General features: G+C 40.3%; 1 protein-coding gene across 5 annotated transcripts in view; it reads right to left on the bottom strand.

The window, feature by feature from the left end:
• PSD3 (pleckstrin and Sec7 domain containing 3) overlaps window positions 1–22,544 on the bottom strand; it is a 483,258-nt gene that overhangs the window by 9,030 nt on the left and 451,684 nt on the right. For all 5 annotated transcript variants that reach the window (XM_058290063.2, XM_058290064.2, XM_058290067.2 and 2 more), the window contains one exon: window positions 17,849–17,992. In XM_058290063.2, coding sequence (XP_058146046.1) covers window positions 17,849–17,992 — 144 coding nt within the window. The remainder of the gene's footprint in view (window positions 1–17,848; window positions 17,993–22,544) is intronic.

Here is a 22,544-nt window from a genome sequence, read left to right as displayed (position 1 = left end):
ACTTCACAAAGACTCAGCTGGAAGGATCATTCCAGGTGAATCTACTCTCTAGACCCCTATAAAAGACCATGGCACTTTCTCTAGAAGTGGATCTGGGTTTCTCTCCATTGCTTTTCTACTAGGATTGCCCAGTTCTCAGGCTACTATGGTTTCCTGCAGAACTTCATGTTATTTTCCAATGCCTTTCTCATTCTACTCAATTTTTAAAATCATCAATATTTTACGGAGTACCTACTATGTTCAAACATTCCTTGATTCCTGTCTCTCTTGTGTATCTCGATACAAGAATAATTAAGAACAACGCAGAGATCTTTTCCTTCTTTCTTTAATTGGGGCTAGTTAGTTTTTTAGATCCTATCACTCAGTGTCAGTATGTAGAACCATTGTATATATATTGAAAATTTTGAAAATTACAGAAGGGTCTTGGATTCCTGATTTGATATTCTAGTCAAAACTAATCTTTCATCTTACTCCCTCAACACGTGAAGAATTTATAGGAGCCTAAAGAGTTTTGCTTTTAAACAAAAGACATGTCAGTTAAAAATTGTTCCAACAAAGGCAGATTTGGTTATGACTATAAATCTTTTAGAATTTTCTTCTGGTAATTAAAAAAAAATTTTTAGGAGCTCTTAATCTTTTCCTTTCTTCAATAGAGCCACCGAGGATACTTTTGGTGCATTTGAAAAACAACGGGGAAGGATATCACCCCTCAATCTCTCCACGCTTCCCCTGCCATACATAGCTGCTATTCTGTTTCCCTCTGTCTAGTATATTTGTATTTATATTTTGTAGAAACAGTCTTATATATGCAATATCACCCATATTTGTGTTTTATATGAGGTTTTACTATTTTACACAGTCCTTCTAGTAATATATATGGACTCAGACCTCCCCATTCAACCACTGTCATACACATATAATAGCACTGCTAGTTGTACCATGATAGGCTTTTGAAGTGCTATGCTTTCAAGCTGTTTTGTTTTAAAGCAGAAATAAGCTGTGAGTCATTAAGTTAGTTCTGAGTTTGCTCACTATCAAAGTGGAAGCCCCAAGTTTTGGCTGATGACGATGATGACATTTATTGAGTATCTACATGTTTCATTCAGGTAATTCATACAACAATCATATGCAACTGGTACCCTTTTTATCTCTTGTTTACAGAAGTTCAAAGTAAGAGAATTATCAGAAAGTGAGGTTGGGATTTGTACCCAGGCAGTGAGACTCCAGAGCCCATGCTAGTATGCTATAGTTCCTCCCTGGATAGAAAAATCTGGACATATACATGAATGTATATTTTAGGATGACAACTCTGACTGTTGGTTGACTCCCAAAAAGCCATTCTCAATCCCTCTTCTCCCATGCCAACATCTACTGCAAAGATTGATAAAACCAAGATATTTACCTTTCCAGTCACTCCTACGGTTAGTGCTACATGATGTTCTGGCCAATGAGATATAAGAATTCTATTGACAGGCTTCTGGGAAAGAGATTTTGCTTTCTGATGAAAGAAGTGGCTTTAGAGGAGAGGTCACTGGTGCCAGCTAACAACTTTTATTCCTTTCTTAACATGGGTGTGACACTTCAAGCTGGCACCCTGTAACCTGAGGCAGCAAGCAGGAAGACGAAATGGCAATGTACTAGAACTGAGAAGTGCATTTTGGTGACAAAATGAACTGGATCCAACAAGACCCCCTATGACCCCTGGATATCTTGTTAAGTACGAATACTAAGTACCCTTAGGGATCACCAGGTATTGCTATTTGCTATGAAAACACTGCTAATGAATACAGCTTCTAAGTTTAACAATGAAGTAACAACATAAAACAATAACATGGCTAGGCATTATCTCAGAAAGCTATGTAAGAGCATTTTTACTAATAAAAAATTTGTCATCGGTAGTACAGATCAGTATGTGCACCAGATGATATCCAAAGGGCAAAATGATTCTGAAGTCTTATTCACTCCAGGAATGTAATTCTTAATCTGCCTTTAAACTGCTTTCATGGCAATATTTAAAATGCAGGAAAGGACTACTCCCAAAGGAACATTTAGCAAAATGATCGAAAGGCAGTTTAAAAATAGATTCAGGAAACCAGTGTAAGGCATACTATTTCACAAAGCTGGGTCATTCATACAAAGAAAGGGGTATGAAAGACAATTTTTTGAGAGGATTTGAAAGGGGACAAAAGGAAAGAAGGTGACAGGGCCAGTTTCAAGCAGCCTTTCAAGAAACTGATACTGGAAACATTCACCTGCAAAATGCATGAAGGAAAACCATCTCATCTACTCGGTTCTGCAGCTCCAGCTGCAAACCTGTTGGCTCAAGTAAATGACATCAGTGTGTCAATCAGTAAGCAAAGCCAGGCACAGAGGAGGGGCAGTGCACGTGTCATCGGAGCAGAAGAAAAGACAAAGCAGAGAAAGGGGTGGATGTGGGGCCAGAAAACAAGGAGTGTCTAGTTATTGTAAAGAGGAACACAGAAATGGAAACCTATGTAGGTTTGTGAACACCCAACGGCTGGACTCCATTTTTGAGTTAAAAAGCTTTTTTCAGAGGCCATGAAACCCAACCAAATGCTTCTTTAAGATTTTCAAACTATCTCAGGAACATATATCAAACAGCGAAGACGGTGTTGGTTTCAGCTATGTCCTTCTGGGGATTACAAAGTCATCCAAATATGGAAATCCCTACCTAGAGGCTTAGAAGCCAAAAAGACTGCCTCTTAGTGAAGGAAAACAGCCTTGAACGAAGGCGTGGAGAGCTAGAGGAGTGAACGTAATTTAAAACGTCCCCTCCTCATTCACGTCTCCTTGTGTACTCATTCTTCAGGGATGGGAAGGAGAGGAGAGGAGTTCCCATATGATACCTTTGCAAGGGTTTACTTCCCATACGATATCTTTGGGATGGTTTACTTCCTTTCTTCATTTCAGAGAAAAATGATCCCTATCTTTTTCCCCCACTAAGACCAAAAGTTTAATTTAAGTGTTAAGTTTAAGCTGGTGTATAAGGAAAGGCAAAGAAGAAAGCAGGAGGTGTGTGTGTAAATCCCTTGTTAAAGTTCTGATGGACCAGCTCAGAGACTGGAACTTGATCAATATACAAAGGGTCAACCTCAAACACAGAAGCTGTGTGTATGAGAATGGGGCAGGCACTGATGGCTGCTTCCCTAACTGTGGCAGTTTGATATAGATTATGTTTGTAAACTGGTCTTTTCCTCTGGGTGTGCTTATCCTTTGATTGTATTAGCTTCAGATGTCTGACTAATTTACGTTAAGATTAGAGCTTTGATTCAACCATGTCATTAGAGCGGGACTCAGTGTTGAGTCCCAGCCCCCTGGGTGGGCTGATAAAACAGACTCTCACATGGAAGTGGACACACAGAGAAGTAGACCCCCAGAAGAAGACACGGCGAGGTGAGAACTTGGTTTTGATGCAGGAGTCCCAGGAAGAGAGATGAGCCTGCTAGTCTACAGCTGACCTTGTGAAGAGATCAGAGCAGCTGAGCCCCAGAAATAAATGAGCCCCTTGGAAGAGAGAAGAGCCCTATGCCAGCCTCCAGCTGAGACTGGAAGAAGCTGGGACACAGAGCCCTAAGAGGAAGAAGGAAGGCTGAACCCTCGCAGACATCACCCACCATCTTGCATCAACACGTGGCAACAGACCGGGTGAGAAATTACCGCTTATGGTACCCTGAGGTGGACTCTTTATGGCCTTGTAACTGTAAGCTTCTACCCCAAATAAATACCCTTTATAAAAGCCAACAGATTTCCAGTACTTTGCATCAGCACCCCTTTTGCTGACTAATACACTAACAGCCTCTTCTTTCATCCTAAGAGAACTATGATTTTTATTGAGCATGCCAATGTGTCCAGCCCTAGGAGAGGAATCAAGATTGGTTTGAACCAAACATGACTGCCCTTGTCCCTCTCTGCCAGCTTTCCTTACAAGCTAGGGATGGCCAATGTGAAGATCTGACCAGTGACATGTAGTAGAAGCCTGCTAGGGTACTTTTGGGAAAGCACCTTTTGCTATCCTGATAAAAGGAGGCAGATGAAATGTCTGGAGGTACAGTAGCCATTTTGAGACCATAAGTGATATGCATGAAAAGAGGAAAGCCAGTGTGCCAAGAACAGCAGATTAGAAATTTAGAAAGACTGTAGGTCCTTGATGGCAATACTTAGCACCCACTTCCAGTCTTAAGGGAGATAATGAATATTTATACTGTTTAAAAGTCAAGTTTTCTGTTATTTGCTGACCAAAGCATCCTTAGTTGAAAAAATGATCAAACCTGAGCTTGACCTCTATCAGAAAAAATCATAATTGAGTTGTGTATATACCACCTGTCTTAATTTTATTTAGGAAAAAACTGCTCTTGATTCATCAAGTTTGGCTGGTATAGAATTGTTAGGGTTTTCTCTGAATATTCAACAAATTATTGGTGGATATTACTTTCTATGGGCCACACTGTGGTCACAAGATGATATTAATCAGTGGCTATCTTATTATTTCCATTCATAGTTTTATATCATTTGCTTAAGCCCTAGAGGTGCTGAAGGACAATTCTTCTCAGTCTTCCCAATTACATAAATCCCTTCCCCATAAGCCGTCAACATGAGAATCCTCTAACAGTTTAACAATGGCAATGAAAATTGAGTTTTATACCATTTTTCTGTTTCTAAGCAATGGTTGGTATTCTTGTATTGAGGAAGCACACTAGAACATTCCTCCCAAATCGTGAAGGAGGAAATTTGACAATTAAAACTTGGCTCCTTGAAAATTCTTTCTCATGTATCCCACACAGGCATTCTGTCAGCAACTCCTGTGCCTCTACCAGAAGATAGTCAGGCTCAGACCATTTCTGACTGGCTCCATTGCTTCTACTCTGCACTGAGCACTGTGTCTTGAACCTGCTTAACTGGTCTCCCTGCTTCCACCCCCACTTTATTCTCAAAATCTATTACAATGAAGTCAGAACATGTCACTGCTGTCAAAATGCTCCCATTGCATCTCATCCTTGAAAGTCCTCCCCAGGCGCAAAGCCTTAAACTGGCGGGTAAGTCCCACGCTGTGCCCCTCCCCTCCCTCACTTCTCCAGTCTAACCTCTCGGTGCTCTCAGGCTCACCAGGCACCAGCTCCCTGGTTGCCCTTGAACGTGGCCGACACACTCCTGCTCTAGGACATCTGGTACTTGCTGCCCACGCCGTGGGAAAAGCGCTTTCCCGGAAATCCACATGGTTTATCCCTTTTGCTCTTTTAGGGCCTCATTCAAATGTCACCTTCCCAAGGAGGCTTCTGCTGGCCATCAAGTGCAACCTCCTGCCCCCAGCCCCCTTTCCTTTATATTTCTCCTTAGCAATTCTCACCAGCTAAAAGGTTATGCACATATTACTCAAAAAATCTGGTTGACTCTCCCCCTTCCCGCAATATTAGAATGAAAGTGCATGAGCCTAAGGACTGGGCTCCCTGGCCTGTCCCCGGCACTGGCAGAGCCTCACACACTGCATGCCCTGAATAAACATCTGTCGACTGTATGAATGGAAAGCAGGAAGAAACAGTTTCATGGATCTAGTGGAAAATTTACTTGTATGTTTAACTGTCAATATGGCAAATTTGAGAAAAATAAAAAAACCATGCCTATAGATGTACCTCTGGGGACACACTTCGGTCTCTGTTGCTATGCCATTTTCACACTTTTGCACAAAACCTGTAAGGTCTGACCCCGTGTGGCAGTGCGGAGGCTCAGAAGCCACTTAGCAAAGGCTTATCCACGTCCACTCCAGCGCCGCTGGCGGCAGCTGTCTGGGACTCTTTCTACATAGAGAGAAAAAGTCCTCTATACCAGTCTTTTGACATTCATCAAACAGACATAGTTTCTGAGCATCTCATATGTAGCTGTCGATGAAGATCAGTCTTGGTTACCTACTCTGAGCTTAAAAATAAAGTGAGAAATTGGGCCACTGCAGGTGGACTCCGGTGGCTCCTCGTTTGAACAATTAATAGATCTCATTCGGACATGGGGCATAGCCTTGTAATGTCTCATCTAACAAAGCACGCACTACAAAGACAAGGATTTGTTAAAGGGTATTTATATTTGGATTCCATGGCCCCTGATCATTCTTAAGTACCATTTCCATGTAATGTCCTGGGACCACATTAACCCTTGGATAGACACATCACTGCTACTCAGATTCTGAGCTCCCTGGGTCAGAGAATACTGGCCTCATGAATATTAATGCAGGGGGGAATCTGCTGTGGGCACTGTAGCAGTCTGATATAATTGATGAATTCCAAAAAGAAATATTGGATTATGCTGGTAATCTAATCTGTACCTGGGCATACTGAGTTATGATTAGGGCATTGAGTCCCCACCCCTTGGTGGGTGGGGACTCACAGATAAAAGGCATGGCAAAGGACAGAGTTGAGAGCTCTTAATGTTGGAGTTTTGATGTTGGAGCTTGATGCTGAAGCCTGAAGCTGGAGCCCCGGAAAGTAAGCTCACAGAGGAAACAGAAGCCAGCCCCAGGAAGAGAGAAACCCTGAGCCCAGGAAAAAGAAGCCTGAGGAAGGGAGGAACCCAGGAAGCCTGAACCCTCGCAGATGTCGGCAGCCATCTTGCTCCAAATAGACTTTGGTGTGGGAAGTAACTTATGCTTTATGGCTTGGTATCTGTAAGCTCCTACCCCAAATAAATACCCTTTACAAAAAAACAACTAATTTCTGGTATTTTGCATCAGCACTCCTTTGGCTGACTGATACAGGTACTAAACAAATAAATAATAATAACAATATTGAAGTTTTTATCCCTTTGCTCTGACAATTTCCACAACCAGATGGTAAAAAGGGAAGAAGAAACAACAACAAAAAAGATGCATTCATATAATTTCATGCCCCAAAGAAATCACTAAGCAAGAATTTACAGTTCTGGATGGGGGGCATTGAAAGTGACGTGCCATGTTAAAAAATGAGTGGGAGGGGGCGGGAGTAGCCAGGGGTCGCGCCCCTGCTTTGCATGTACAAGGTCCCAGGTTCAATCCCCAGGATCTCCTTTAAAAAAAAAAGTCGCTGACTAGCAGTGAGCCAATAAAAATAATAGTCTTGGGCTAGGTAACCCGGTGTTGGTACCGCCACTAACTAGTAGTATGTATGGCCTGAATTGATTCCCTCGAAGAATTGCTACCGAGTCTGCCATTACTTAGCCCTTTCAGGTAGGGATCTTTTTAAAGAAGAGCAAAGAGAGTTTGGGACAAAGAAGGTGTGCCTCAGGGACACTTTTGCTCATTTTCTGAAAGGTACTATTTGGAATACAATTTTGTCTTAGTCTCTGCTGACTCATTTTCGGAATAGCTCTACTTAATTCCTAAGCCTTCCTCCCTTCAGAACTTCCCCGCAATGTGAATATATTAATATATCTAGCGATGTAACCGTATAATTCTACTCTTAGAAAAACAACTTGGGACGAGACTGTGTAAAATCCACACCCAGGGGCTACTCTCTGGAGATAAGCATCTGCGAGTTGTTTTCCTGGACTCTCCCCCTTTAGCAGGCTGCCCTTCTAAGCACTTCCATTTCCATGAAGACTTCTGTGACTACCATTATTAGCTAAAGACAACTCAAATGCTTGAGGGCTTCTCTTTCTATTAAAATAAGGTTCTTTCTTCAGTCTGGAACCTCTTTACTCTATATTCTTTTGCTATATTTATTTATTGAATTGGTCTTCCCTTATCTAGAAAAATATTTTTTAAACATGTAGAAAAAATATCCCTTTTTCCTAGCAGCAATGCCTATCAGGGATGAATGAAAAAATGGCATGTCTATGCCGACCGAAGCGGCTGTTTGTGTTGAATGTTAATTGCCTGTTTTAAAAAAAAACACAGAACTAATGATGTTCTCTGAAAAGTTTAATCACATCACATATAATCGTACATGCGTCTGATCGACAGTTTCTTTCCTTCTGCGCCCAGCATACCATTTTGTTTTAACTCCATCTAATGGAATACTATCTCCTTTTGACCTCTGATACATGAATGCAATGTAACCACCTGAATGAAAATAAAACTGCCGACAATTTTAACTTACTATCTCCATTTTGCATTCAGACCTCACTCCTTTAGTAATCAAATTCTGAATACATTTCTCCCTGACATTTAGCTTTCGCACGCAGGCAGGGTAAAAGACCTTCTTCAGATGAAATGAGAAGAAAACCAATAAGGCTGAGTACATAGCAAAACACTTTTCACTCCCAGGTTTCTACACCGGAAAACAAAGAAACAAACCAAACCAAACAAAAAAGCAGCAGCTTTTGAAATCACTACTTATTTAAAGAATGTGTTCATATTTCCATTATTCATTCTGCAGGATGAAAACAGAATTGAGCTGTGGAGACCTTCTCCTCGACTATTTGCTTACTCTACTGCTAACTTTAGGAAGCAACTATATCGAAAACAGAGCTTTCCATAAGCTCTTATTTGAAAACCATGCTGCGACTTACATTAACACTTTTTCTTTTATTAGAGCAGTTGTAGGTTTAGAGAAAAATCAGTATACAGAGTTCCCATACACCTCCCCTTATAAACGCAGTTTCTCTTATTATTAGCATTTGCATTAATATGATACCTTTGTTACAATCGATGAAACAGTATTATTGCAATTACACTGTTAACCATAGTCCATAGATTGCATTAAGGTTCACTCTTTATGTTGTATAGTTCTATGCATTTGGATTTTTTAAAAAAAATTCTATCCTCGTAAAAAAATTTTTTTAACTGGAATAAAAAATAAAAAAAATTTTTATTCTGGTAAATAAAACCTAAAAATTCCCATTTTGACCACTTACACTTTTAAAAAGAAAACAAAGATTTTTCTCCCCATGCTACTCCCGTATCAGGCCTCAGGATACAGCAGGAGTAAATACCACACATTTTCTGTACGTATAGTTTGTTTCTGTGGCTCTCTGGGAAACCCTGAGGATGTGTGAATTTCTTTCTTTTGATTCAGTCTCCTTTCCCCCTCTATTACTCTTTAAGTGAACTCTGAGTTTAATTTTTAAAAAAAATTAAAAAATTTAAAAACTGACTTTAATATACCAAGACCAGCTGAAGAGGTCCAGGGTGCGATGCTGACAGAGACAAAAAGACCTGGGCTGTACAAGTGCTGCCAGGTCACCTGGGCCATTGTGTGGTCCCGTGGCCCCTGCCCCCATCGTGATGCCCTGTGGAGCCAGGCCTGGGCTCTCAGCGGACCCCACCCTAGGTCGGGTCCCGGGGGGCTCTGCTGAATGGCCATCCATCAGCGGCACTGTTCGCCACTGCCACTCCCCTCCTGGGGGCCTCTGTGATGCGTTTGTGGAGAAGAAGAACAAGGCTTGGAAAGTAGTTGGAAACCTGCTGAGAACTAATTTCTAGAACACTGCTCTCTGAGACTATACTTTCAGGGATCACTTCTCTAGTTCGTTAAAACACTGCTCTCTCTCTCATTCTTTATACTTTGGGTCTCCAGCTCTCTTTCTGTAAACCCAATCTATGTTAGTATCTAGCTTTTCATCTCCTTTTAAAAATTAAGCCCATGATTTTTAATTTAAACGTCCACAAAGTCCACATAGAACATGAGACATTTTGTTTTCTAGGTAGAAAATTCAGGAAATGAATTGTCCAGCTCCTATCCACAAACGGGGCAAGCCTCGCCAGACCCGCCATCAGCCTATTCCCAGCAGCTTCACCCAACTTGGCTTTGTCTGAAGGGTTTGGACAAGAGTATAAAATTTACTATAAAAAAGAAAACACCTGGATTGAATTGAAGGGATTATTAAAGTTGCTGTCTGGCAAAATGGGAAAAAAAATTGTTCTCTGGAATACAGAGATATGAAGTTAAACCTGTACATACTACCTTTGAGATGAGAGGCTGAACTTGGCTTTTGTGGCTAAAATTCTGACTCTCACTAAATCTTTCCTTACGTAATGGACATCTTCTAAAACAAAACTTTAGCTTGCCACAGCAATATTTTTATATAGGTTGTGCTCTTAATCTTTTCTTTATATTTTGTTTATGTTTCTATTTGCACTGGGATTCCCTAAAAGCATTCTCAGAAGCATGTCCTTGGGGCTTTGGTGCCACAGATTTACGGCTGCAAAAAGGGCAATGCCAGTGAGACTAGCCAGGAAATCTTAAAAGTCTGGCTTGAGGAGGCCCTACTGGTCTCCCATGACAAGTCACCTCAAAGATTCAGTAATTCCTTTGGGCCTGATGCAGTGGTGGATCTTCTGAATCCTTGGTGCAAATGCCCTGTTAAGTGGGAAGCATTTTTAAGTTACCATCTGAACAGCTCTGCTTCCAGGGTCAAGCCTATCTTGATAAAGCACTTTGCAACTTCTAGAGTCAGGAACAACGCACAACCAGACCTTAGCTAAGCCACTTGTTGGCTCCAAGTCCTAGTTTCCACAAGAGTAGAATGAGGGGATGGGGCCACTTTCCAATGGTAAACCTTCCAGAATTCTCTAAGTAGGTGAGAGACACTTATAGTGAGATATTTGGAAGAGGACATAATGATAGAGATCCCTGGGAAGGAAAAGTGAACCAGAAGGTAGGGTAAATGGCACTGAAGGGGAAAAATGGGAAAACCAGTCATGATGCATTTTATTTATTAGACAATTTTGCCTCAGGCCATAGCTGGCAAGGGAGGAAACATACTCCAGAGAGGATCTTGGTATTCTTTAGAGTGTGTGAGCCAAGCCTCAAGTAGAAACGTAGTAGATGGGGTTTTGAGTCTAGGCCAGGAGTAAGACTAATTTCCAGCCTGCTAAGAAAGCATGCCATGCCAAGAGTTCTCTTGGCTTGCTTGTGATTTTTTTTTCTATAGTATTTTTAGGCAGAATATCTTTGAAAACACCTTACATTTTCATTATAAGTCTATTAGGTAATTTTGGACTCGAGACACAATTATAAAGAACCTCAAGAGCCTGCTCCAAAATAACTCTCCATCTCAGATCAGGTAGTTAAGCAAACATGTTTTTAAAATCCTTATATCAAAAGCATGTAGGTTAGTGTAGAAAAGAGTAAATAGGAAGAAAGAAACTAATAGAGTAGACAGAGATAAAGTATTGTGTGTAAAATTAAAAAAACTAAAACGAAACAGTGCCCCTTTCATTTTTCTGATTTCAAGGTTAGCCCACGTTAAGGATTTGGCCCCAGCAGTCAGGAAACTTGCAGATGGGGCAGGGTCATTTGCCAAAAACTCTAAGGGCACAGGGAAGGCGGTGATTCATATTCTCTGGATGAGATCTTTCTTCTTGAGGGAAGCACGTGGTTTTTTCCTATCTCACAAGTTCTTGATATTAAAAGGCACATGAAAGGATGACAGCTGACACCACTCAAATTAGGTGGGCCTCTCCTTTTTCATATCTCACCCAGAGGTGATATACTATTAAACAACTGGTACAGCAAAGACACTGATACACCAGAATGGACAGCAAAGCTATGCGGGTATACGACAGTTTGGCACACCAGCTCAGCCTCTGCCTCTTGCAGGCACATACCCCGTAAGCAGGCCTCTTATTAGCCCACTGAATCCCTGATTGATTCTTAAGAAGACTGCACCATCTACACCTGAACTGTCCGGGACAGTAGATCACTGTGGCTAGTCTGAATTGAGTATGCTAGAAGTATAAAATATATACCAGATTTTAAAGCTGTAGTATGAAAAAAAGGCTTAAAAATCTCGATTTTATATTGATCACACTTTGAAATGATAGTACCTTGGATATACTGAATTAAACATAACATGACAATTTCACCTGTTTCTTTAAAAACCTTCTAAATGTAACTGCTAGAAAATGTAAAATCACCTATTAATTTCTTATTTTACTTCCACTGGGTAGCGCTGGTCGAGATACCCCTGCGTCTCCAAATCAGAATACTCATGTTCTTACGTCTAACGCCCTTAGGGATCTCTGCAAGAGTGAGCTAATCTAAGAGACCAATTGGTGTTAACGTGTCACTCTCCTCAAAAATACAGAGTTGGCAAGGACCTTCCAGGGTACTCCACTCAATCCCTGTCATTTCTATAGACAGAGAGGAGAGCTGTGTGATGGACGCATCCATACAAGACCAAATCCGTGTCCTGGTTCCCAGCTGAGGGCTTCTCTTATATCTTTCCCTGAGCATATTTACGATTCTTATGCAGAAAACACCCTAATCCAAAGGAATGACCCTGCTCAGGGCAGGCATTTCAGGCATCCGGTAACGGTAACTGTGGAAGGATTTAGGGACAGGGAAGTCATTTCATGCCACATGGTTGGTTGACAATCATGATATGGCCCTGGTTCTGTTTAATCACCTATTTAAAATCTGGTCCAAAGGTTCCTGTTGCTAGGCTCCTCTGCCCTTCAAAAGCACTTGCCATCATTTACAGCTTAAAATTCAGAGCTTCTTAGTACTCTTTCAACATGAGATACAAAATGCAATTCCACATGACAGTGAAAGAACTGCGTCTCTATTATTAACTGGATTTAGCGCCTGAACGACTGCTGCTCATAGGTCTTTAACTTATGACTCATAACATCACTCAGCATCCTATTTAAACAAATAAAAACTTCCAATCTTCTCCAAGAAGTCTATTAACCTGCAACCTATCCCAGCTCCTCAGAGCGACATAAAATCACCTTTCTGGTGTCTTCTGAAAAGGAAAGGGCATTGGATTCCAGGTTTAGACTGGGTTATTAAGATTGAGACTTGGGAAACGGACTTGGCCCAGTGGTGAGGGCGTCCGTCTACCATATGGGAGGTCCGCGGTTCAAACCCCGGGCCTCCTGACCCATGTGGAGCTGGCCCATGCGCAGTGCTGATGCGCGCAAGGAGTGCCCTGCCACGCAGGGGTGCCCCTCGCATAGGGGAGCCCCACGCGCAAGGAGTGTGCCCCATAAGGAGAGCCGCCCAGCGTGAAAGAAAGTGCAGCCTGCCCAGGAATGGTGCCACCCACACTTCCTGTGCCGCTGACGACAACAGAAGCGGACAAAGAAATAAGAGGCAGCAAATAGACACAGAGAACAGACAACCGGGGGAGGGGGGTAGTTAAATAAATAAATAAATCTTAAAAAAAAAAAATTTAAAAAAATAAAGATTGAGACTTGTTACTCTCTTCTTTAAGCAGGGTAATAGAATTTCTCATTGGTTTCACTGGAGGGGAGGCAGCAATTATTGTTATCTTTGCACTTTCATAAATCAAGGTCACATATAACTTAGTAGCTAAATAATTTTGTTTCAGAAAGTGGGTCTGCCTTGTGATCACTGGCAGAGTATTCAGATAGGCCCCTACATACCTCTGTAAGAGGAAAAAGTGGCCCCTAATATGAATATTACTTATCTGATGTTGACAAATTTAAAAAAGTGAACTGAGGAAAGAGAGCAATAATTACAACCAAAACAGAATTTGCTCAGAAAGAAATACATCAAACTAACCAACCATCCACCCAACACGCAACAAACAACTCAATAATAAAACTGAGGAGAAACAAGTCAAAATTTATAATATGTGGCTTCTAGATACTTGCTCTTTCGGGCTTCCCTGATGACTATACGGAATGGACTCTTACTCTCAAATATATCAAATACATCAGAACCACCAAGCCATTTTCTGTGCCATCAAAACTTAGAAATGCATGCTTCAAGAATGTCCTAGATTTTTTAGATTTAAAATATTCTGTTCCAAAAATTGTATGTGTCTTGCACGGTGGACATTTGTTGTTTCTAAAAGAGAATTTCCTAGCCATGTGGTTGGTGTGGGCCCTAATTGTCTTCAGCCAATAGGCATAGCCTACTCCAAGCTGCAGGTCAGGAGTGGACACTGGGCTGAAGTCAAGCCAAATAAGTCAAGGGGACTTGATTCCAAGGCTTTGGTTTAGCCTTAAGGGAAGTAGACCTTCTCTTTTTTTCTACTGGGTATGATCTTGGAAACACATGTATCTGGCAGTAACCCCTTTCCAACAGTAAAGGGACAGTCTAACGAGAATATGCTGAATTTCAAAGAGAAGCCAAAAAATGAAGATAGTGAAACAGGATCCTAGACATACCATTTGAGCTGTCAGAATAAGCCCAACAACCTGATTTTCAGTTATGGAAGCCAGTGAATTCCTTTTATTGCTTCAGTTAAATTTTCTGTTATCAGTAAGTCAAATTCTTCTGATATTCTTGCCCTGCTTTTTCTGCTGCTTCACTGAACAGTTTATTCCCATGGTCTGCTGACTTAATTTCTTCCCTTAAGCAGGTAGTAAATGAGGAGGAAACACTTCTCTACTCCTTTAGTTGCATCCTTACAATTTATTATTAATACAAAAACACTTTACACTAGGCGCTGAGCTAAGTACTTTACATGTATTACGTACTTTACAAGAATCCTGTGAAGCAGGCACAATTTCCTTCTAAAGATAAGGAAAGAGGCTTAGATTAGTAACTTGCTCCAAGTTTTAAAAGTAGTGAAAGTAACAACAGAGTCTTTGGTTTGAGTTATAAGGGAAGTGGACCTTCTCTTTTCCTTGCTGGATTTGAACCTGGAAACCTGGAAGTATTCACTGTCCATCCAGGAAGGGACCGTTGATTCCAGAGCCCATCCCAAAGACCTAATGTGCACAGTTTATACAAATGGTTGTAGTCTCTGCACTGGGGATTGCAAACTCAAGTGCCTTCAAGGGCAGGCCAGTAACACAAATGTGTAATGTGTGTGATACATCAGGGGGTGGTGGCAAGGAGCAGCTTGTCTTCCCTAAACGCATTCAATTTACAACGACAACTATAATATGTGCTGGTCCAAGTAAACAACACCGGCATTAGATCAGTTGGCCACATAAAACTCATCAGCATTTGACTGGTCTCCAGTTTTCCCTCTACTCTACAATGACCTTCTGGAGACTTCTATCAACCCAACTCTCGGTAATCTCTCTTCAGTAAATCTCTCACAGCCCGGCCATGTTTTTAATAGATTTGGGCTGATATACCTTCTCTCTCTCTCTACTTAGGCCTTGTTCATACATAACGATTCATTACTCCAGCCCTTGCAAATATCTTACATGCTGCATGAAAAATATCCAGGAGTAAAGAGTACCTTCATTTTCTAATCACTGTTGTTGTTAAAGTTGAAGAAACAAAAAACCAAAGTTACCGGGGGGCAGCCATAGTGCTAGCAAGCAACTTTCTATAATGGGGCAGGTTCTGAAAAGGCCCAGGTTTTCCCTGCATAGCTAGACCTATAGTCTCCTAATTTTTTATATTCTACGCAAACTATCCATTTGTCCTGGATCTTGATAAATTTCCAAATGTATCAGAAGCCTGGGGATCAATGAAAACACGCTAAGTAAAATGGGAATCAAACATGGTAGACACAGGGTTAATTTATAAGGCAGCATGGCTGTGTATGCTATTTTATGATATTGGGAAACAAGTTTCCTAACATACACTTGTGATACCTAAGTAAGATTAGATTCCAAATGAATGCATCTAAAAACACAACAGCCACAGTTTGGTGGTACCATTTCTATCAAAAAACAAACCAAACCCTCCTGCATTATTAACAATAGATGAAGAGAGGTGCTAGTTTAGTCAATTACAGCTCATTGTGAGTGCGGTTTGCTGTTTCAGGTAAAAGTGATTCTTGCCTAACAGGTGAAGATGGAAGTCTCTTTGCTTCCTGTAGACTTTTTTTCTTTTTAATCTGGAACCTACATATCTAACACAATTCCTACTGATTTACTGTCAGTCAGGAAGGCTTTAAAAGAGTTGTAAGTGCAATGCGGCTTGCCACGAATTGTTTGTATTCTAAGCAACTTTGGGAGACAAACATCTGAAATGCATGGAGTTTGGCACACCCCTGGTGTCACTACTAACGGCTTAATATTCTGCCAACTTAAAGCCTTTTTCCCAACCAAGACTTGAGAAAATTGTAAGGAACCACAGGGAGGCCCTCCTTATGATGACCTGGCATAGGAACAGAAGCGAGAGCTACTTTATGCCTGCAACTCTCCCTTGGGGACAGGAGCACAGATGGGCTTGAATTCTCCTTCCTGTTGCCGACCTCCCTGAGACTTCCATGGAATTGCAGACACTGCGCCTGCCCTCACTTGCCTATCAAGTGTGTGTTGAAGGGAGCTCCTGGCCTTGAACAAAGAACATCGCTAACCCTTCTGGGAGTACTACTTCCTCAGCTGCCATCTTTTGTATCAAGAGTAAAATTTCATTCATTCATTCAATAAATATTTAGGATGCACTCAAGTCAACGTTCTAGCAAGCTGAGGGTAGAGCAGTGAACAAAATGATCAATAACTCTGATATTCTCTATTCAGGGAGTGAAGGGGCCTGCTCAGAAAATGTTGCTTTTAAAGCAAAGTACTAAATGCTGTGCAAAGGATCCTCCACATGCAGACGCACAAGGCAGGTTTGCCCTACATAATATACTTTGGCAGTTTTAATGTAGATTAGTGAAAAACAATGATTCACTTTTAAAAATGGTTACTTTTTACAAAAAGCATTTTAGATCATGTCTGTACAAAATGAGGCACCCTTCTGCTTTCATAGTAGACGTAAGTTACTGCAGCTTGGCAGATAATCCACCACGCTTGACATACTAGCATACAGATCTGACCTTAAGGAGTCAAAGGGTCTGGGGATGCAATTTTCCTGCTCCTTGAGGTGAAAATTTGATGAAGGCAAGGTGTAATCCCAACACAGCTTGGTCTAAGTTCACATCAGGAAGTGAAAAGGCTGGCTCTTGCTGGGTTTCATTTTTCAGAGAGAGTGCACCACAAAAGATTCAAAAGCAGGGAGAGCATCTAGCAGCGGCAACCCTTCTGTAGTCTTCCAGCCAACTCTACCACCTGGCGACAGGCTCTTAGCCTTCAGAGTCAAGGCTAAAAACAAGGTGCTGAATGCCAGCAGCAGGGGACTGAGGTGTTGGGAAATTTAATTAGCATGTGTGAAACAAAATGAGACTAGGGCTGAGAGTCACTCCAGAAGTGTGAAGAATTATGATTGCTTTTTGAGGACTCCCATTTCCCAAGAATGAACAGGGCTGGGGAAAGATGAGCTGCTTAGTTTTCTGTTTTTAGATTTTGCAAGTCTTTTGCCAATAAGGCTTCCATAGTTTCCTCTAACAAACTTTTATCCTTACCAAAAAAAAAAAAAAAAGAGAGAAAGAGTTCTCTCGGCACAGTCACCTGCCCACAGCAAGGACCTGAGTGACCATGATGAAAGCTGGAGAATGGACCTGCAATTGAAGAACCCCTGTTCTGGATCAAATGCACATTTTATAATGTGAATTTTGTAACTCAGAGACTTTTAAGCTTCCAAGAAATCTACCTTTCTATGCCTGAACATATAGATCCTTCCCAGTCTTTTCAATAGCCACACTTGCTGTAATATACAGATGTGCCACAATTTATTAATCCCCTCCAGGTGGGCAGTGTACGAGGATTCATGCATCAGTGTCACCTACCAGCAACTGCTCAGGGAAAAGTTGATGCTCCATGTTACTCTGTGTGTGGCTCACTTCTTCCACTGTGATGTTTTGACCCAATCTCTGCCTGGACAGTGGACCCAGGGATATAGAAGGCAGTTGCCCACCCTAACATGTCCCTCATGGTAAACACAGACAAGTGCACGAACTGACAGGTACTCTTGGATATGTGTTTGGCATTTAAATAGGATCGTGAACACGATGGGCCACCACGACTTAAACCATGTTGGAAGTTTCTGAGTTAGAGCCAGGGCCGTGCTTCCAGTAGTTAAAGTAATAGGGAAACAAAAAGCCTCCTAGACAAATCATAAAATAACTCCATTTTAGCCATGTGTTGCATTTAGGTTCCACATACCTCAAACTCCAGATAGTGGTCTTTCAGTTTGTACTCATCTACGTCCTTGGCTTTCACCTTCTTGTCTGGGGGATACGAGCGATGCTCAGCCAGCTCGGTGGCAATCTGCTTCAGCTTGCTCTCGTGAGATTTCAGCTGTTCATCCTGCAGGAAATCGGCACGCCACTTAGATGTCCAGAAACCAAGTCCATAAAAATGTAGAGTACTTTAAAGGCCCCTTAGGATGAATGATTTTAATTCATCAAAATAGCCCAACGTGCCCACGCTGCCACATCTTATCAGCTTCCTCAGGCCAGTGTTCACGTATCCCTTTCCAGCACAGCAACCAAGGTCCTAACTGGGCCTCTTTTCACAAAAGCAAATGCTTTCAAAGCCTTTTATCAGGTATAACTGTGACCGAGATATCGCAACAGGCAAGTCACCAGCTAGACAGCTAGGTACCTTGCCTGAGAACCATGCAACTTGGGCTCTCCATTTTACATCTACTCAGGAATGCGATCAGGTTTCCCCTTTCCATCAAAACGAATCTGTGTATTTTTTTCTTTATTGAAATGGGCAATGCTGCCAAGAGATATTTCTAAATATCTCCATTTAGATTCTAAAAAAATGCAAATATTCTCAATTTTACCCTCCAGATAGCAGAGGTTTTTATTTTTGCTTCCTTCAACTTTATTGACCCAGAATAATTGATCAGTAAAATGTATGGATTGAGTGGTTTTCGCCTGAAGAGCATACTAATGCAGCATGGATGATCCCATGTCAAAGAGCTTCTACTCTAGGGAAACTGTTTTTATCATCTTAGCAATCAGGCACCTAAACAGATATACAACCTAACCCTCTGGCAAAACATTCTTGAAACGAAGAGAATTGGAATTCTCTTGCATTCCTAAAATTGCAAGCCTGTTTATGATTCTACTTTTACATGCAAATTATCCAAATATTTGTTGAGCATAAATTTCACATGTAGAGTAAGGAATAAATGGATGAAAGTAAACGAAGAGGAACTGATTAAATGAGTTCAATAAATTTATGTCATCAACATAAAATTTCAGAATGTAAAAATTATACTGTAGAATGAAGGGAATAATTTAAAGGCTACCAGGAAATGAGTAGTTATGGATATTAAATTAAGATTATTTAACATCAGTGTAAAAACAGATATTCAGAAATTGTAAGAGTCACGTATAGTATCTCAGGGGATTTTATTATAACTCACACTTCTTAAAAGCCGAACAAGGAAAAAAAAATCCCAAGTCTATAGACATCAAAATAGAAGAGAGCAAATGAAAATTACTAAGTGCAGTACATAAGTGGAAAAATGAACGAGGTGGAAGGAACATCTAAATGAATGAAAGATGACAAGACTGCCTTGTAAATATCAACTAACTGAACACAAATAAAACAAAAGACCCAAAGAAGTCCCAGAAGACTTTATGGGGAAAAAAAACTAAATTTATTTTGAGATTTTCGAAAGGGGTCTATATCTCCGAAACTATCATTTATACACTGATCACATTAAAAATCAATGAAAAATCTTCAGGTTGCTTTTATTTATAGCATTTTATTCATATATATATATATATGAATATATATATATTCATCCAGTTAGCCTACAGAATATTTCAGTAGTTTTTGTTTCTTTCAAAGTAGTTTTGCTTTGTGTATTTATTGCAACAGGTAAATTACTTAAAAGACTTTTTGATATAAGATGTTTGGTGACTAGACCACTTAGAAAAATATAAACACAATAATTTTTGATTTTTTAAAATAAAATGTTTCAGATATATAAAAAGTCATACAAAATGATATATAAACACACATGTGCTTAACACCCAGTTAAAGAAATAAACTATAAATAAGTTGAAACTTCCTTTGTACAACTACATGATCTCATTCCTTTTCTGTGTTATTCCTGTACAAAAGTATATATTCATAAAACAAACAGTATGCGCTGCAGAAGTTTTATATTTATATAAAAACTATATACTTGTGAGTTATCTTTCATATCTTTTTTTTTTTTACTCAACAAGATTTTAAGATCATTCAGGTATATACTCTAGCTCCATATTAGCCATTGTATAGTATTCCATTGTAGGACAAGCTTCAGTTTTGTTGAAGGGTATTTGGTTTGTTTCCAGGTTTTTTTTTTTTGGTCTGGATATTTTGGGCCATGACAAATGATATTGGAATGAACATACTTAGACTGTCTCCTAGAGAATATGTCCAAGAATTTTTCTACAGTATATATTATCTAGAAGTTTTAGAATACATACACTTTTAAGATGATTACTAAAATATTTCCCAAAGTGCTTGTACCAGTTTATATTTCCATAGCAAGTTTGAAAATTCCCATTGTTTCAAATGCTTGCTATAATTTGGTATTATCAAACTTGTAAAATCTTGTTAATTTCTTGGGTAAGAGATAATATAACTTTTATTTTTATATCCCTGATTACAAGTGAGTATGAGCATTTTTTTTCTCTCTGTTTTTACTGAGCTTCCTCTTCTGTTGGCTGGCTGTTGGAATACTGAATCCATTTTTCTACTGGATTGTTTGTCTTTGTTAGATTTGCAGCAGTATATTAATAGTGATTTTAAGAAAATGAATTATTCTCTTTTCTTGGTTAAAAAATGATTATAATCCAAACCCTTTATTTATTTTTTTCAGTTAAGGTTTTAGAAATTTTGTGAAAGAAATGAACAAACTGCTCTACAGTTTTAGACTTTGGTTCTGTGTAAATATTGTTAGATGTGTGCTTCTTCTAAAAGCTTTAGATGTAGGTTTCCCAATCTTGATTATTCGAATGTCTCTTTCCCAGTGAATATATTCCAACTTCTACTTATTTTAATGAAGAACACAGTCCAGGAGAACAATTTATAAGGCATATTTGTCATTTTCCTCCCAATATAGAAATATATGCTATTATGACAATATTATACACCTTACCAGGATTTATTGATTGTTATTGAGTTATGTTTTATAAAATCTGGCTACTCTCATAGCAATGTGAATGAAGGATTAGTCATTTAGGTTATATTTTTAATGAACTTTTTATGAGCTATTTTTTGTAAACCTATAACTTTGTTGAACTCATTTATGAGTTCTCAAAGATTTTTACTGGATTGCTCAGGCATTGGAAAAGTTTTTAAAGTTTTTCTTCCCACCTAAATACTAATAAATGTTAAGGTTTACTCACATTTATTATTGGAATCAATAGTAGTAAATATATTTTTATGAAAAAAATATACACACATTGGAGGGCATCTGCTCAAATAGTTTATATCAATAAGGTAAGTGATGAAAAAAAAAAGGTGAGGAAACCAGTCATCAAGATTAAAGACAATTGTGGGGGGAAGCAGATGTGGCTCAAGTGATTGAGCTCCTGCCTACCATGTGGGAGGTCCCAGGTTCAGTTCCCAGTGCCTCCTGGAGAAGACAAGCAAGACAGTGAGCTGGCGCGACAAGCAGGTGCTGTGAGCTGATGCAACAAGATAACGCAACAAGAGACACAAAGAGGAAACACAATGAGAAAGACAACAAAGCAGGGAGCAGAGGTGGTTCAAGCTATTAAGTGCCTCTCTCCCACGAGAGGTCCCAGGTTCGGTTCTCGGTGCCTCTTAAAGAAAAGACAAGTAGACAGCAAGTGCAAATAATGAGGGGGGCAGGTAATAAATAAATAAAATGGATCTTTAAAAAAAAATGTGGGTAGACTATAAAAGATATTGGAAGGTCAACAAGACAGGACTTTGAACGGAAACTGTGGAACGGGGAGGCTGGGGATGTGTGGCTCTGGCCAGTGAGGAGCAGCTACGGAAGTGACATCCTCCCCTGCAACTCACAGCTTCTGCCCCACTCACCTAGCCCTTGGCACTGCTGCCCTCCGGTCACACCGCAGTATAAAAGGAAGGGAGCAGGTACTCCAGCATGAGAAGCAAGCACATCACTGCCCTCTAATTCAGATCAGTGTTCACAAGGTCTGGCTCCTAACAGGTAACATTTAGTGGTTACCCATTAAGTGAAACTTTCACAAGAGAATGGCTAGAATTCAAAGGAGGAAGCAGGACTAGAGATTAGGATATGGTGACATCATGAAGTACAGGTCGTCAGAGGTGGTGAAAGACCGAGAGTGGGCAGGGATTGCTACCACTGAGTCTGAAATACATTTTGGTATAATGTCTCTAAGGATGTGTGGGCCACCACCTGCATGGCAGTCACCTGGTGTGGATTAAAGGAGACATTTCTGAGCCTCAGCCCAGACCGGGTCAACCTGCTGGCACTGGGAAATGCACATTTTCCCCACAGGTCCCTAGATGAGTCTTGCGTACATTAAAGTTTGTAAATGACTGCTTTGGTGAGTAGAAAGGAAGATCCTGAAGGTGACCACTTACCACGAAATTCTAAGTTTGGAGAGCTACACTAGAAAGAGAAACGAAGCTTATATTGTTCAAACGAGTCTCTCCACCCCAAACAGAGAAGAAGAATGTGCTCTGGCAATCCCGCTATGAAAAACAATTAAAGGAGGAGACTCTTCCCACACAGCAGAGTAGTTCAGAGAGAACCACGCTGCACTGACAATAATCAGTTTTAATAATTAAAGCTAATATGTTTTGGATAGAAGACAAGACTAAACGAAAGGAAACTGAGGAGATGACAGGGTGATGAACAATGTGTTTTTAACAGTACCAAACAATCCTA

Source organism: Dasypus novemcinctus, chromosome 29 (assembly GCF_030445035.2).
Source record: "Dasypus novemcinctus isolate mDasNov1 chromosome 29, mDasNov1.1.hap2, whole genome shotgun sequence".
Lineage (NCBI taxonomy): Eukaryota > Metazoa > Chordata > Mammalia > Cingulata > Dasypodidae > Dasypus > Dasypus novemcinctus.
This window is presented reverse-complemented; position numbering and strand designations above follow the sequence as displayed.